The following is an 18000-nucleotide window of genomic DNA, read 5'->3' as shown; positions in this document are numbered from 1 at the left end:
TATGCCCCACTGAGAATTTGTCATCACAGTTAAAGCACAACCCTTGTGCATGTCTTCTTTGCATCTCATCCCAAGACAGCTTTTTAATAGCCGAAGTATTAGTGGTAGAGGAAAGAATGAGCGAAGGACGAGAAGTTGATGGTGGAGCGTGGTAGAACCTCTGTTGGCGTTGTAGCTGTTCCTCTTTCATGCGAGCGAAGCTTATTGCGTCCTTCAAAGTTTTTGGTTTGAACATATGAATAGCTTATGAAATTTTTCATCATAATCCTCCCATGAATGTTCCCACAAGTGCCTTCTGTGACCAGCCATCAACCCGATTACCCAGCCTCTCAAACTATTTTTGGTATTCACGAAGGGATCCAATTTGGTGAATTTTGGACAGAGCTTCATCAAAATCTTCACAATCAGTTGGTCCAAAACGAGCCCACAACTCTTCCTTAAATGTGTCCCAAGTCACCATGCGACCTTCCTCTTCATGCGCCCGTCATAGCCATTGCCACCATTGATTTGCTTCTCCTTCAAGATGAAAAGAAGCTAGAGAAACTTTTTGATTTTTTGCTATGCCCTGAAATTCAAAAAACGGTTCAATCCGATTGAACCATTCCGTGGGATCGTCACCAGAGTATTTTGGGAATTCTAGCTTTGCCATTTTTAAAGAGAACTTTTGCCGGGTGCCATCACTCTCTTCCCGTTGTGTCCGAGTTGGTCCACGTCCGTCGGTGTTGTTGTTGGCACTTTTCGCATCGTTGTGAACGAAGTCCAATAATCGGCCGACCATTTCCTCAAGTCTCTGCATTCCCATGAGGACTCTAGCGAGCCCAGCCTCTAATGCTTCAATTCTCTCTTTATTGGTTGTCATTGAAACCATCTTTGATACCACTAATAGGTCCCAATCAAAGCTATATATAAATATATAAGTATATATATAATGTTGTTCTCTTCGGGTGAAAACTAACCACAATTGTTTGGACTCAAAAGCTGACCTTCTATACTCATCAAATGAGTTTAATATACACCAAGTATCTAACAACTCTTCCTACTCTTAAGACCACTAAGAAAAATATATATTATTTCATAATTAAATAACGTTGCATGGATAACTACTTGCTGAAGACTAGGACTCCACTAAAGATAAGACTAGAACTTCATTAAAAGATCACGTGCTTAGGACTTAGTCCAAATACTTCTGATTTGGCCAAGTGATGTGTTGGGATCTTCTTGGTGGTTTATCAAAGGGTGACAAGTTCTCAAAGGCTCAATGTCCACAAAATGATAAAGAGAGAGATGAAATGAAAGTCGTTCCTTATGCGTCACGGTTTGGTAGCTTGATGTATGCTCAAGTATGCACACGCCCTGATATTTCTTTTCTTGTCGGCGTGTTGGGTAGATACTTGAGTGATCCTGGACTTAGCCATTGGAAAGCAGCTAAGAAAGTCACGAGGTATCTTCAGGGTACTAAGGATCATATGTTGACTTACCGGTGAGCTAACACTCTTGATATAGTTGGGTTCAGTGACGCCGATTATGCAAGATGCGTGGATGATAAAAAGTCCACTTCAGGCTACATTTATATGATGGCTGGGGGAGCTGTTTCTTGGAAAAGTGTCAAGCAGACACTCACAGCTTCCTCTACGATGGAGGCAGAGTATATGGCGTGTTATGAGGCTACTTGTCAAGCAATATGGCTGCAGAATTTCATTTCAGCATTGAATGTTGTAGACTTTATTTCGAGGACACTAAAATTGTATTGTGACAACTCTGCAGTAGTAGATTTCTCTAAGAACACTAGGAGTAGTTAATTATGTATTGAACATGCTAGTATTTTTGTATGGATTTCTTATAGCTTGTGCTTTGTTCTGAACATGCATAATGATAATTGAAGTCACTTCTTATTGTTGTTATTACGTATATATGTTTATATATATTATTTTTCATCGAAGTGACAGGTACAAAAAGAGATGAATGCGCATAGTCTCAATCTGTCGTACCTCACGCATGTTTGGTTTCATAGTTAATGGTTGTTATGATATTTAATGTCTAGAGGGCCAAGTCATATGTAATATTTGTATCCTATCGGTATGATATTATGTATGATTTATTTGATTGTCATATGTGTGTTAGACAATATTGTAGTGGTTTGATTATATTGTCCAAGTTGGAGAATGTTAGAATTATTGTTATGGACTAATATAATCATAAACATTATTCCATAATCACAACCATTAACTAAAGTGCCTATTAATTACTAATAACCATAATGAGATGGTTCACACTTTCTAATTGCATTAGAAGCACATGGTGCCACTAATGACTATATGTTAGCCCATTAAACTATAGTCCACCACCACTATCATAATAAACTCAATTAACCCACTAATACCCCTTAGGGTAAGAGGGCATAATAAATAAGAGGGCATATAGTTGCATTAGTGTGTGTGGTGGTATTTTGGTAAGGGTTGCTCTCCATAAGCATTCTCTATTGCATTTGTTATCTTTGTGGCTGTTCTTGTCTATTCTAAAGATTGGAAGAGACCATCATGACTCAAGGAGATGGAATGCACAACTTGGGAGGTATGTTCTTCATTATGTAATTAATGCTCTAAATAAATGTTTTGATCTTGGATGATAAGATGAGCATTGAATGTGTTAATGATGTATTGTTGATATGCTTATAGTAATATAATTTTAACATATATATGATTTTTACTTAAATACTCACTTATACCTTTGTAGTTTTAATAGTATAAAACTACACACATGTTTTATAAAACAGTACATAATACGTCCTTAATGAAAATCTTAATCAAAATTAATTTTAATAAAATAATAATACCATTTATTTATTTACTTTTATTCATTTATTTTCTAACATATTATAAAAAAATATATTATATTTACATAAAACATAAAAAGAAATTAAAATTTTAAAATGTTTTTTTACTTTATGAAATATAATTTTATATTAAAACTATTTTAAAAAATTAATTATTTTTAAATAAAAAATTAACAAATAATTAATTTAAAACACTTCAATTATATTCTGTATTGTTTGGTAAAATATAAAAATGTAATTTGATATTATTGAAACTATATAGATGTAAGTGGGTGTTTAAACAAAACATGAGTAAAATAGTATAAAATAATTCTTAAGAATTCCATTTCAAAAAAAAAACTTAAGAAAACAATAATATAATAAAAATGGGGTAATCTTTGATCTTATGATCAATTTCAACCTCTCCTCTTTTTTGAAAAATAAAAGAAAAGAAAAATAATTGTCGTTATTATGTATGCCCTGTTTACACGAGTGGTTTACATGCCAATTCAGTTTATGTAATCATGAAGAAAAGTACAGTAATTCCTCGTTTAATGTAAATTCCTACTGATATGTGTAACTTGTGATGTAGAATATAAGAATAGTTCAAATTTCAAAACCTCCTCTACTAAAATAACTTCATTTTTTAATCAACAATCAAATGAAATAAGTCTTTCCGCAATCCATACTATGTAACACTACCTCTAATTATAGATTCTTAAATTTTCATGCCTTTCTTTTACTTTCTAGGAAACCAAATTATCTTTCCAATATGACTCATATCTCTCCACGCCATGACATAAGTTAGTGGAATCACTATATTAACACTATGCATCACTTGATCACTATGATTTTCTTGACAAAACTAATTGCGCATGCGTGTGCTTCAATAATGTCTAGCTGTTTTCTTTTTATTTCAACTATTTTTAATTGATAGATACCAAGTTAGTTAAGTTACAATGAACCCCAAAATAACTCAAAGCATCAAATGGGACAATATTATGGATAAGAGTCATGTCAAATAACTGAGGTGTTACAAATTATGTCGACTCTCACACACACCAGGGGCATGTAATGTTTGTGGCTAAAGTGGATGAATTCCTTCTCTTTACAAGTTTTATGATGAAGCATGTCCACCTTTCTTGAGGCAAAGAAAAAAATATGTGGTTCACGTCCTTCACTTTGAAGATATCTGGTATTGGCATCATCGTGAAGATCAATCATGGTTTAATCTTATTTACCTATTATTGTTTGTAGTGACTGTTTAAATGGGGTTTTGTTCATTTTGTATTTTGCTTTAGGAAATGTGTTCAAACTTCAAAGAGAATGAAGGAGTTTATATGTGATGTTAAGTGTTTTCAACTCATTTTGTTGTGATTCCTAAGAATAGATTGTTGGTTTGGAAGCCGATGTGTTCCATTATCTTTATATGTAATGTCAATCAAGCAGACAAGTAGTATACAGTTTTTATATTTTATTTTATTTTAATCAAATAAAATGGAGTTTTGGACTAATAAGAAGTCAAGAGAGTGATCTCGTTAACATAGCAGAAACCAATAATTAACACTCAAAAAAGACTATCAACTCTTGACATTAGAAACATTCACACTGCATATAAATATTACTATACACTCGTTGACTATTCACACTATTACACAAAGTCATGAGACAGAATGACGCCTTCGCTTCTGAAATGGGAATCTGGTTTCTGAATTTGCTCTGCCCCCTGTTGGCTTGATACTATTAATCCTGAACAAGTTGTTGAGTTTGCTCAACTTTCTTGCAAATGATTTGAATAACTTGTTTGCAGGGTGCGTCTTTACGAGCTCTTGTTTCATGGAAACATGGTCTTTTTCCAAGTCAGTCAACCTCATTCTCATTCTAGCAACTTCTAGCTTGAGCTCCCTATTCTCTCTTCTGACAGACGCATAGTTATCTCTAGGTGAGATGGCTCCACTCCCTGCACCGCTGCCTGAACGCTGAGGGAATTGACCATTCATTGCACCAAAGAAGAATTGATTGTGACCTCCATTCATTGCGTTTCTTAGCCTTATTTGCTCAAAGTATAGCACTTGAACTGCCATCTGAACTGGCAGCCTTTCATTCTGTGCTGCATGGCTGCAGGCTTCTTGAGATAGCTTCTGACAGTCGATGGTTTTGCACAGGCGGTATCGTTCTGAATCCTTGATGTTTGGATGAACCTGTAGAGATATAAAACACATATTTAAGCTCAGACTCTTCATTGAATCATGAAGGGAACAGTTATTAACATAGAAAGAGAGAGAGTTGCTCACTTTGAGGAAAATGTCTACAGCTCTGTACAATCCATCACTCACAATACGAGCATGGTCTGGAAGTAGTTCAGCTAGTGCTATGAATTTAGTTGGCATCAAGTTTGAGTCCAATGCAACTTCTGCGAGATAGTTATCAAGCAACTTTGATACCTTGAGGATTGAGCTTTGTTTTGGAGATCCAGGGCTGTCAAAATCATAAACCATTTCACTTTCATCTCTCAAGTGATTGTCTTCTTCATCATCCTCATCCAAGTTCAAAAATATGGAAAAGATCCTCACAATAGTATCTATGTCGTAGATAGTGCTATGAGTGTTTCCATGTGAATTTGCAGGAATGAGGATGTCTTCAAGAATTGCCTGATCCAATTGGAGACCTATCCGCCTTTCTAAATCTGATCTGCAAGAAGTAGATGCTGACGCTGAAATAGCTGTTTTCAACAAACTTGAGAGAAATGCCATTGGAACTGGACACTTCCTTGACTGAGTTGGTAGTAAGTTAACTATTGCTTCAACAATGACCCTTTGTTTCTTTTGAAATTCCAAATCCAGAAGACTTCCTTTGACCAATTGCGAGTCCCTGGCGACAAGACCTTGAAGAGAGTTGTGAGCATAATTTATCAAAATCTTGCTGATCATATCCTGTTTTAGACCCTTGGTTTTCACAGCAGATAGAACTCTTTGAAAGAAATCAAGACTGAGTACTGCAAGTGATTTTCCCCACCAATCAGCGGGAGTTTCGGGTTCCATATTTTGGACAGGTTTTGTAGGGAAGTTATGATCAAGTTTCAACAAACCTGAGGTCAGTTGCTCTTTGCAGGCATTACTTGCAATTGCATTGATAAGCCTGCTCACCAAGTTGATCTCTTCCGCAAATGGTAAGAGAGTTTCACAACGGTGAAGGACAGATATCGAGTTTGCTATGTTGGGGAACACCATTTCCTTTAGATAAGCTTCAACTCGGGCTTCCAAGTTTTTTTCAGCGAAATCTTCTGTCATTTCCAGGAAATGAGCTGCACAACAAAGCATGGCTAGATTGGATTGTGTTATCTCAGTATTTATCCCATAGCAAAATCTCGCAGCTAGCTCAAATGCATCTGGTCCACCAGGAACAGCAGCAAGATTTATCCTTGAAATTTTAGAATCTTTTGCTTCCAACAACAACTTTCGGATCCTTCCACTTCGAGAAACAAGAGGGAACTACAAGATAAAACAACACAGCCATAACTCAACGAAAATTCCTTTTGTTCATCATCAAGTACAAAAAGAAACTCATACATCATTTACTTATCAACTTAGCATAGTTCCTTGATATCGCAAACATGGACACTTGCCCACAATGGAAAGAAGATAAAAATATTTTTGCAGGCTTATCATCTTCTTTTTTCTTTTTCTTTTTCTTTTTTTTTTGGTAGTACCCCAAAACATTTTAAGTCAAACTTTCAGACGACTGTCACTGTTAGTATGCAGCCATACAACTTACCGTTAGTACTTTGAAAAGGAATATATAAATATATATAAACATATGCATGTATATTTTTACTTGAAATTATTAAGCTTACTACTAAACAGTCATTTTCTAGACAGAACAAAACCATGTTTTCCTCACCTTGTGAAGTGGAAAGCTTGAAGTTCCTACTTCAATAGTAATATCGCTGGAAACATCAGAGATAGGCCTGCAAGAATATAAAAAAGAAACTGATTTGAGGGGTCATTGCAGAAAGAGAAGAAAATCCAACAAGTCATAAAACTACACACACATACATGTTTTTCGTTTCTAACATATCAAAAACTTTGCAAGTGTTCCTCCTCCTACAGACTTTCATATCACTATATGCACACAAAATTTGGGCGTTCAAAATAAGTCTATCTACTTTGAAGGCCGGAACAACTTAGATTTATGGACATTATGACCCTCCTAGTTTTAACGATGTGACAAATGACCCCAGGTGGGACAATAAGTAAACAATAATTGTATAATAAGTGGACTGCAAGCAAAAAAGATGACTCCTTTAAGGGTAAAAATAAAAAGTTGTTCAGAAGATTACATGACTGGTTTGTGCTTTCAGTGATCAAATAGATGAGTGCTGAGTTTACAGATATGCATAGATACTAAATGCATCATCTGGGCCCCTTTTGGATTCATGAAATAGATATATCTTCTTGTTGTGTTCAAAATAAGGCTACTGGGTTTGTCATACTCGGTGAACTATCGTACAGCTTCACTGTACAGTACAGTTCTTTTTATATATCATATTATCTATTTTCAGGCAGCTACAGATGGTAAAAACACAAAAATAATTGATGGGCAACCATTAATTGTCTTTTCGTTGACACCCAAGAAAACAGAGAATATGAACATTGATTTCTAGCTAAAGTCCCGTGCTCTTGTCGTTTGGATGTGGATTTGTCGAAGTCTAAAGTCACAGGTTTTTGATGTGCTGTTGTTGTAGCTGTTGTTTTATTTCATCAGCTCAAGCTGTTTTCAATTGTTGATTTGTATGTCCTATGTGAAAACAATTATCTAAAGGGACCTACATAATTAAAGAAACTTGAGGTTGAGAAATTGTGGAAAAACTTACACTTGACAAAAATGGGATCTCACGGCTTCAGCTACTTGCAGGCTCTTGATAGTGACAATTCAACTCCCACAAAAACACACGAAAAAAATTCTGATCAAAATGGTGGTGGGACTCTAGTCTCTAGTTTCTAGTCTCTACTCTCTACTCTCTAGCCTAAACTAAATGAATGTGTAATATTGCCAAATCTGTCTTATACCTTAAATAGTTGAGTAGGGGATGTTAAAAAAGATAACGAATCTGAAAAGAAGTATTGATTTTTCTTCCTTTTGTAATTGGGTTGAATTCCTATATGGAAAAGAATTAAAACCCTTAACAAACAAAGGTACAAGCAAAGTTTGATTAGTATAGAACATAAAAAAACAAACAGCTAAGAGACATTTATATTAAACAAGAAAGGAGCCAAAAGGAGAGAAGGTATAACCATTCAGTGGCATGCCTTATACTTGAACTTGGACGAAATGACCTTTTCCCTGAAATGCTTGGCTTCAACTCACCAACAGTAACAACTCCCATCTCAGCTTAAAAAACACCAAAAGGCTGCCAATACTTAGGATTTCAGCCTCAAAAGACTTCTTTTCTTGATTTTAAAACCTCTGCTCTCTTCGAAACAAGTGCCAAACATTCGATTGCATCAACTGTTCTAACAGCCCAGTTTTCAGTTCAGTCCCATTGTTCTGCTGCTGACAGGTTGTTTGAGGACCTTTCTTTCTCTCTCTTTCCCTAGAAAGCTATGGTGGAGTGAGGAGAAAGTCTCATGAACTCATGCAGGGAGGGAGGGAGGATTTGTTACTATAGTTAGGTGTTTATAAATGTAACTTATTGGTTAATATATATAAAGTCAATGAAACTGTAAAGCATCTTAACACTTTTCGGTGAAAGCCAAAGGTAATGAGGCAAAGTGAGTGAGTGAGTGACCCTCCTCTCTGTTTTTTCACACGGTTTTTGGTTTTTAGATTGAGAAAATATTGCAGGATTTGTGAAGAGTTGCAGTGCTTTTGGGGGGTGTCATCATGGCTAGTGAAAGCTACCCTAATAAAGATTCGCTTAATTTAATTCCGTATTATGTGTAAAGTGGGGATTAGAAGGGTGAGTTGGATAGGATTACATGATGCAATGAGAACCATAGACCATCACTACACATAATTTTATATTTATGTTTGTTTATTTTGGGTACATTAAAATTAAATCCTTATATTAAGTAAGATTGTTGGTGCTAAAGTTTAGGGATAGTAAGAGAGAGGAGAGCGATTTAATTTAAGTGGCCAACTCTTACATGCTTTGCCTTCTAATTGCTTTTTGGGATGAAACTCGAGCAATATTTTGCTTTTTGGCTACTCCACTCCACTCTCTATTTTGTCGTTTACTATTTATAAATATTATTTTAAAAAATTATACTTAGAATTAAATATTTTAAAAATATGATATTGTCCCAAAAAAAAAACAAAAAAAAAATGAAAGAAAAAAACACCCACTACCATACATCGAATACGTGTTGAACCGTTATCAAATATTACGAAAATGTTAATTTATAAATATACTGGTTTTTATGTTATTTTTTAGCAACGTGAAAAATAGTTTTCAATAAATATATATTTATAAAAAGTAAAATAAAATTGGATTATTAATACTTTGGTCTTTTTTTTTTAATGTCGGTAAGTTGGTCTTTATTTTTTTTTAATTGGTCTCCAAATTTTTTGTTTTAATTAAGAGTATTTTAATAGTCGGGAAGGAGGGAAACCGCCCAATCTCAAAATCAGGTTGGTATTTGTTAACTGAAATCCCGCTTAATTAACCAAAATCTATTGTTGAGCTCACTTAACCCGTTTAGTTTTTGTTTACTAAAGTCTAAATATCTAAGTAAATATTTTAATGTTCAAATTCAATACAAAATGTATTTTTTAAGATATTAAAGAATAATTTAAAAGTTCGGAGATAAATTTACAAAGAAAAGAGATATTTCTTTTATAAATTAATTTAGATTTATTATAAAAAACATATTATAAATTAATACAAGTCCAAATTTAATTTATTTATATATTTGAACAATATTTTAAGATATTAATTGAATTACAACTTAATAATAATATTTAAACTTTTGGCCAACTAATTTAGAAATATAAATTATATATTAAAAAGTACATAAATAAAAAGCTTAATTTGAGTAGGTTGGATTATAGTAAGCTTGATTTTCAACCTACCCATCATAGTAATTGGACAAATTAGAAAAGTGATCTAATTATTTAAGAGATTTTTACATAAAATACTTATTTTTGTTAGAAGTTTACTTTTTACAGTTGAACATTTTTTGTTTCAATTTTACGATTTTAAGAGAATTTTTATAATTTTTTTTTTCAAGTTTTTTTTATGTTGTTTTTAGATTTTATTAGGTTGATGTTTAGTTGTTCTGATATATATGTTGTTTTTTTTTTATTTTTTTTGTTGATTTAGTAAGCTATTTTCAAGTTGTTTTTTCCAATAATCATATTTTTATAATTATAAAATTTTGAAAAATGTATTTTTGAAAACTTGAATGTGAATTTTAAAAAAAAAGTAAGAACAGGAAAAAATAAAAATAAAATGTGTATTTAAGAAAAAAATCTCATTATTTAAATTATATCTTTGTTATATATAAATTGAGCGAGTTAATTTGATTAGGCGGGTTGCATAATTTTTTTGAAAAATCCTAGTTTTAATACGAAAACATTCTTTTGACTAATGCTCATGACAATTTCATAAACATAACAATAAAGACGATTATATACCGTTCGTTCCCATTATTTGTGTATAACCTTTTTATTTTTAATATATTTTAAACTTTAATGTTAAAAATAGAATACAATTTATCACAACATATAAAAAGTTATAAAATAATAAAAAAAATTAATAGGAATTATAAAGTAAATATTTATGAGATCATATTTATAATAAACTTTTATAATTTTATGAGATTAAATTTAAAATAAATAAATAAAAATCAATACTATCATCATAACCACACAAAAATAATAAAGTTTAAATTATAATATTATTTTTTGTTAATTTAAATTTTATAAATTTTTAATTCTTATTCAATGATTTTTCATTATATAATTTTTATTCATTACGATCATAGTTACTTATACTCGTTACTATTTTAATTTTAAAATGAATTTCTTTTTGGTCAATTTAACTTTATAGTTTTTTTAATTATTTTTAATTTTTTCCTCTTTATTTCATATTTTTCATTTAATGTTAATATTATTGTTAAAATTAAAAATTTTAAATATATTAAGAAAGTTGGGGACAAATTTACCAATATACATAAACTATGGGAGCTAAATTATATGTAATCTTGTTTGTTATACATGTTATTAATGTTGTTTGTATCAAAACTTAAAAATTTATGACCAATTTGCCAAAAAAAATGGAAATAATTTGCCAACATATTATATAAGCACTGAGATTAATGGTACAAATAAACCCATAAAATTTAGAGATTCGACATTGACTAGAAAAACAACCACACAAAACTAATTATGGAGGAATTAATAATTTTATATGAACTGCCTCAGAATAAATTCCCTACTGGAATATATTCTTCTACAAAGACAGAATATATAAAATTTATAGTCGTTATTAAAAATGAAAATGCCCGACTACACTACAGTATATGGAAAGAAAATATCATTATTTTTTTTTTTTTTTGAAATGGAAAATATCATAATTCTTCCATGTACTTTTTATTCCTTTTATTTAAAAAATATATCAAAATTATAACAGGAATGTACAAGTGCTTTAACATTTGGGCTAAACCCATCAGTGACAGTGAGAGAGCATCATTAGGATTACAAATCAAAGTTACAAAAACCAACATAACATAACAGGGGTTTTTAGGCTAGTTCCACTTTTCATTTTAGCTCTTATGATATCCTAATACCCACATTATATTAATTAATTATACCTAAGACTATATAATTAGCAAATAGCAATAGATGACTTGCCTTAGTGAAACATCTGTTGGACTAATCATATCACAGGATTGCCTCGATCGGATGGTAATGATGCTCCCATCAAATTACTTTTTTCCTCTCCTCTTACTTGACTGCTATGTTATCATTTCTTGCCCTAAATTTACCCTTTTAAATTTTGGGTAATTTTATGCTTAGATCTTTAACTACGTAGTTTATTACCAGCTGTGCTGCCAAAATAATTGAAATTAAGGCTTTTTTTTCTTTTGGAAGAGTTAGCATAGTGGTCTAGATTCTATTTTGTCCAATTCTTGTAGGAAAGATTACGAAACAATAAGTGCCTCCGTAATATTAATTCTATCATTGGGAAATGAGAATGCTAAAATCATGTATTAATAACTTGAATTAAAATTGTTTGTCTGGCCAAAAAAAAAAGGATTTAAATAAACATTATCTTTACAAAAGTTCTTGTAAAGACTGCCTTTAATTTATGTCAAATGGGTCGTTCTACAAAGCTTAATAGCTCATCAATAATCAAGAGCTTACCCAAATTATAAAATTGAAATTTGCCTCATTACATTTTTAACTTTTAGCTTACCTTTTTTTAGAAGTGAAGATACCTATTCATGTGGACCTAAGTGAATCATGTGTTCAATGGGAATCTCATTATGACGACCCTTAATTTTATTTTTAATGCTTTTATATATATATATATATATCTATTCTATATAATAAGTGTGTAAATAATAGAAATTTTTTGTTTTAAGGGATTTTTATTTTTTTAATGTTAACTTTAACAGAATATTCTTATATTTAACAGAATATTTTTATATGTAACGGTAGTTTGTAAATACTTAAACTTAAATAAAATAAAATAAATATTTAAAAAATAAAAATAAGATATTTTTGAGATATTTTACAATAATAATTTTAAAAAAATAATAAATAATTAAACAAATTAAAATGTGATATTTTTTTTTAGATATTTTACAATAATAATTATTTAAAAATAATAAATAATTAAACAAATTAAAATAGGATATTTTTTAGATATTTTACAATAATAATTATTTAAAAATAATAAAACTATTTTAAAAACTTAAATAAAATTTAATTAAACTTAAACTCACTTATTAGAATAATATCATATTAAATATATAAAATAATCCACTGTCAATTAGTAACAAAATCTTTTTTTTTAAACTAGCAAGAAACTTAAATTTAAAATACATGTATAAAATTTAATATTACATTAAACATCTAATATATAATTGTCACTCACAAATTCAAAAACAAGAACAAACATAAACTTAAACAAAAATAAATAAATTATTTAATTAAAATATGATATTTATTTGAAATTTATATGACATTAATATAAATTTAATAAAAATAATTAATAAATTCTATAAATAAAACCAAGCGAACGTGCATATTGCACGTTGCTTGTATCTAGTATATATATATATCTTATATACAATAAATGGGTTGATAACAGAAATTTTTTGTTTTAATGGTTTTTTATTTTTTTAATATTAACTTTAATGGAATATTATTATACTTAACAGTGGTTTGTAAACATTTAAACTTAAATAAAATAAAATAAATAATTAGAAAAATTAAAATAAGATTCGTAAACACTTAAACTTAAATATAATAAATAATTAGAAAATTTAAAATAAGATTTTTTTGAGATATTTTACCATAATAATTATTTTAAAATAATAAATAATTAAACAAATTAAAATGACATTTTTCATATATTTTATAATGATAATTATTTTAAAATAATAAATAATTAAATAAATTAAAATAAGATATTTTACAATAATAATTATTTAAAAATAATAAAATCATACGTTTTATAATTTAAATAAAATTTAATTAAACTTAAACTCACTTAATAGAATAATATCATATTAAACATATAATATAATCTGCTGTCAATTAGCAAAAAATTACTTTTTTTTAAAAACTAGCAAAAAACTTAAATTTAAAATCCACGTATAATATTTAATATTACATTAAACATATAATATATAATCTATTGTTGTCACTCTCAAATTCAAAAACCAGAACAAACATAAACTTAATTAAAAATAAATAAATTATTTAATTAAAATAAAATATTTATTTAAAATTTATATGACATTAATATAAATTTAATAAAAATAATTAATAAATTCTATAAATAAAAGTAAGTAAACTTGCATTGCAAGTTAATTGTATCTAGTATATATATATATATATATATGAGAATTCTCCTATAAGAGCTTCACTTTAAGCCCTACCGGTGGGGCTCTCAGTGTTCTCGATCCGTGAACAATTTTCGGTGCGATTTTTTTATGACCCTGTATATTGTAGCTATTTAGAGCATCCTGCAAATTTTCATAAAATTCCGAATAGTTTACAGTACTGAAAACTAAGTTCAAACATGTTGCACGCATAACTATTTTTTTTTTTATGGGCGTGGAAACAATATGTTTGAACCTAGTTTTCGGTACTGTAAACTATTCAAATTTTTCTGAAAATTTGCAGGATACTCTAAATAGCTACAATATACACGGTACTGAGAGCCCCACCGGTAAGGCTTAAAGTGAAGCCCCTATAGGAGAATTCTCACAGAATATATAAAATTTATGGACAATTCTTGTATAGGGGCTTCACTTTAAGCCCTACCGGTGGGGCTCTAAGTGTTTCTCGACCCTTGAACAGTTTTTGGCACGATTTTTTTTATGAGCGTGTATATTGTAGTTATTTAGAGCATCCTACAAATTTTTAGAAAATTCTGAATAGTTTACAGTACCGAAACTAGGTTCAAACATGTTGATTTCCACACGCATAAAAAAAATTAGTCACGCGTGCAACATGTTTGGACTTAGTTTTTGGTACTGTAAACTATTCGGAATTTTCTGAAAATTTGCAGGATGCTCTAAATAGCTACAATATACACGGTCATAAAAAAAAATTGCGTTGAAAACTATTCATGGGTCGAGAACTGAGAGTCCCACCAGTAAGGCTTAAAATGAAGCCCCTATAGGAGAATTCTCCTAAAATTTATAATCATTATTAAAAATGATTATAGGGGCTTCACTTTAAGCCCTATCGGTGGGACTCTCAATGTTTCTCAACCCTTGAACAGTTTTCAGCGCGATTTTTTTTATGACCGTGTATATTGTAGCCATTTAGAGCATCATGCAAATTTTTAGAAAATTCCGAATAGTTTACGATATCGAAAACTAAGTTCAAACATGTTGATTTTCACGCGCGTAAAATAAAATAGTTACGCGTGCAACAACATGTTTGAACTTAGTTTTCGGTACTGTAAACTATTCGAAATTTTCTGAAAATTTGCAGGATGCTCTAAATAGCTCTAAAATACACGGTCATATAAAATTCACGCCAAAAACTGTTCACTGGTCGAGAATGCTGAGAGCCCCACCGGTAGGGCTTAAAGTGAAGTCTCTATAGGAGACTTCCCCTATATGGACAATTCTTCCATAGGGGCTTTACTTTAAGCCCTACCGGTGGGGTTCTCAGTGTTCTCGACCCGTGAACAGTTTTCGACGCGATTTTTTTTTATGACCGTGTATATTGTAGTTGTTTAGAGCTTCCTGCAAATTTTCAGAAAATTCCAGATAGTTTACAGTACCGAAAACTATGTTCAAACATGTTGATTTCCATGCGCATAAAATTAATTAGTCACGAGTGCAACAACATGTTTGAATTTAGTTTTTCGGTACTGTAAATTATTAAGAATTTTCTGAAAATTTGTAGGATGCCCTAAATAGCTATAATATACACAGTCATACAAAAATCGTGCCGAAAACTATTCACGGATCGAGAACACTGAGAGTCCCACCGGTAGGGCTTAAAGTGAAGCTCTATAGGAGAATTCCCTATTCATTTAATTAAAAAACTTGGAGCCTCATGCATTGGAGAAACTTTTTCTCAAATTAAACTAGAGATGCTGGTTTTCTTTCCGAAATGGCCTAAGCTCTAACCAAATATTAGGAGAGAAAAAGGACAAAAATTGAACCAAAAATTAAAGCAATGTTTTTCTTTTCTCACACAAAAGGTGGAAAAAGAACTTTGAATCATTAGTGCAAGTGAGGAACGACAAAGCCCCACCCTTTTGAAACTTGTGGAGAAATTAATGATATATTAATATAAGCTACTCGGGTTTTCTTAATTCGATGTGAGTGAATTGTATTGGTCTATTGCCCTTGATTTTATTTTATTTTTTTGGCAAAAAAAAAAATATGCATGTACGTTTTTTGAGAATAAAGCAGAATATGTACACATAGTTCAATCACATATATTATTGCATGTAGAGAAACTTGTTGTGTATGGAGCTATAGATTGTATTGTACCAATAATGCTTTTCAACTAACTAAAGAAGCCCATCAAAATGAAGATGGAGACAATAATGCTCGGTCAAAGAGATACTTGGCTTGCTTAATACAAGGATTAAGGTTAGAGCCCATGTTATTTGAAATAATTGGCATAAGATGCCCATGAAGTCCCATCAAAATCAAATTGTCCTTGTGGTTTTCTTTTCTTTATTTTCTCTCCTCTTCTTAAGGAGGAATAATAAGACCAAATCGAATCACTAACTTGACCCAAAGTGGTTCAAAAGGAATGTGATAGTTGATAGTTGGAGTGCGACCAATTGTTGTACCAAAATGACATTTTTTTTTAGATATAACCAAATTGACGTTTGGAAACCGTGGTTCACCATGTTCAATGATGACCCTTTTGGACATGATGACCTTTTTGGATTTTCATCATTTAGATGGAGTGAGTGAGGACCAAAAAAAACGCATTTTAGGCAAACTTCTTTTTTCTTTTTTATTTTTGTTCTTTCTTTTAAGAAAGAGAACAGCACCAAAGCTTTCCTCAGCTTATTAGAGCTAAAAAAAAGGCCTAGTCTGATAACTGAAATACGAAAGTGGAACTGATTTTTTTTTATAAAATGTTGCCCGAAATATAGTAGAGACTTTTGCCCCTAAATTTTTTTTGAATGGCAAAAATAACTCCAAACTATATCACTTATAAAATTTTGCCCGTTCCAACCAAAATAATAATGGTCTAATGAAGTGACGGTTAAAAAAATATTTCTTATTAATTAGTTAATTTTAAATTAGAAAAAATAAATAAAAATCATTTTAAAAAATAAAATATTAATAACAACTTATTTTTTAATTTATTAAATTATATAAAATCCAATAAATAAACAATCAATAAACATAATTTTTTTAATCCAAATATAATTTTAAAAAAACTAAAATCTATATTTCTAAACTAAACTAATTAAATTAAAAACTCAACTAAATCTATATTTCAAATGTAGATAATTAAACACATTTAGAAACTAATAAAGCAAAAAAATAAAGATTTTAATTTAGTTTAGTTTTTTTAAAATTATATTTGGATTAAAAATTATTTATGTTTATTGTTTTTTAATAATTAGATTTTATATAATTTAATAAATTTAAAAATAAATTGTCATAATTTTTTTATTTTTTAAAATGATTTTTATTTAAATTTTTTAATTTAAAATCAATTAATTAATAAAAATATTTTTTTAACTATCACGTCATTAATCCGTTACTATTTTGGATGAAAGATGCAAAAGTCTACAAGGGTTATAGTTTGAGGAGTATTTTTGCCAAGCAAAAAATTTGGGGGGCAAAAATCTACGGGTACTATAGTTCGAGAGAAAAAAAAGTATTATGTAATTTTTTTTCTAAGTAATTTCATATCATTTCACGACACAGGTTAAAAATCTTACATCACAAGGGACATCACTAAATTTTTGTACTAAAGAATTAAGATGGTTATACTTTTCCTTTTCTTTTTCTTTTTCTTTTCATTTTGCTGATTTACTTCGGGTAACATTGTTTGTGATGGTATTAATATTAGAAGAAACACCAATTTCTTCTTTTGTTTGTTTGTTTTTTTTTTTCTGGTTCTTTAAAGACAAAAAAAATATGGATACTTTCCCATCTGTGACATTTTCAATGTGACTAAAGAAACTCCAAAATATGAAATCAATGCAACACACACTATATCTATTTATGTGGAAAGATTGTAAATCGGGGAGGAATCAATTTTGTAATTAAGAACACATTTATGCGTCCTGGCTTTTTGTACAGATCTTAAAGTAATAAACTTATATTATTATATCTAGCTGGTTTAAAATTCTCTTAAGCTTTTAGATAAAGAGGGCTACATTTACCTAGACTAGAATAGAATGTGTCAACTGTCAAGGTGTACTTTTTAATTTATTCCGAAAATTTAAAATAAGTTTTCATGATTTCAGTCTACATATTTATTTATTGATAAAAGAAATAAACAAGCATGCT

General features: G+C 30.1%; 1 protein-coding gene across 3 annotated transcripts; it reads right to left on the bottom strand.

The window, feature by feature from the left end:
* Positions 1–4350: 4350 nt before the first annotated feature.
* Positions 4351–8593, bottom strand: LOC133794301 (BTB/POZ domain-containing protein At1g03010). Of its 3 annotated transcripts, none has more exons than XM_062231504.1 (4): positions 8107–8593; positions 6713–6779; positions 5107–6303; positions 4351–5013 (listed from the first exon to the last, which is right to left on the bottom strand). In XM_062231504.1, exons 1-4 carry the CDS (start codon positions 8196–8198, stop codon positions 4474–4476), a joined length of 1896 nt encoding a protein of 631 aa, XP_062087488.1. In that variant the 5' UTR covers positions 8199–8593; the 3' UTR covers positions 4351–4473. The 3 variants fall into 3 exon arrangements, with proteins under 3 accessions (XP_062087488.1, XP_062087506.1, XP_062087496.1); XM_062231522.1 differs by lacking the exon at positions 8107–8593 and adding an exon at positions 7152–7474; XM_062231512.1 differs by lacking the exon at positions 8107–8593 and adding an exon at positions 6868–7120.
* Positions 8594–18000: the final 9407 nt, after the last annotated feature.

Source organism: Humulus lupulus, chromosome 1 (genome assembly GCF_963169125.1).
Source record: "Humulus lupulus chromosome 1, drHumLupu1.1, whole genome shotgun sequence".
Classification (NCBI taxonomy): Eukaryota; Viridiplantae; Streptophyta; class Magnoliopsida; order Rosales; family Cannabaceae; genus Humulus; species Humulus lupulus.
This window is presented reverse-complemented; position numbering and strand designations above follow the sequence as displayed.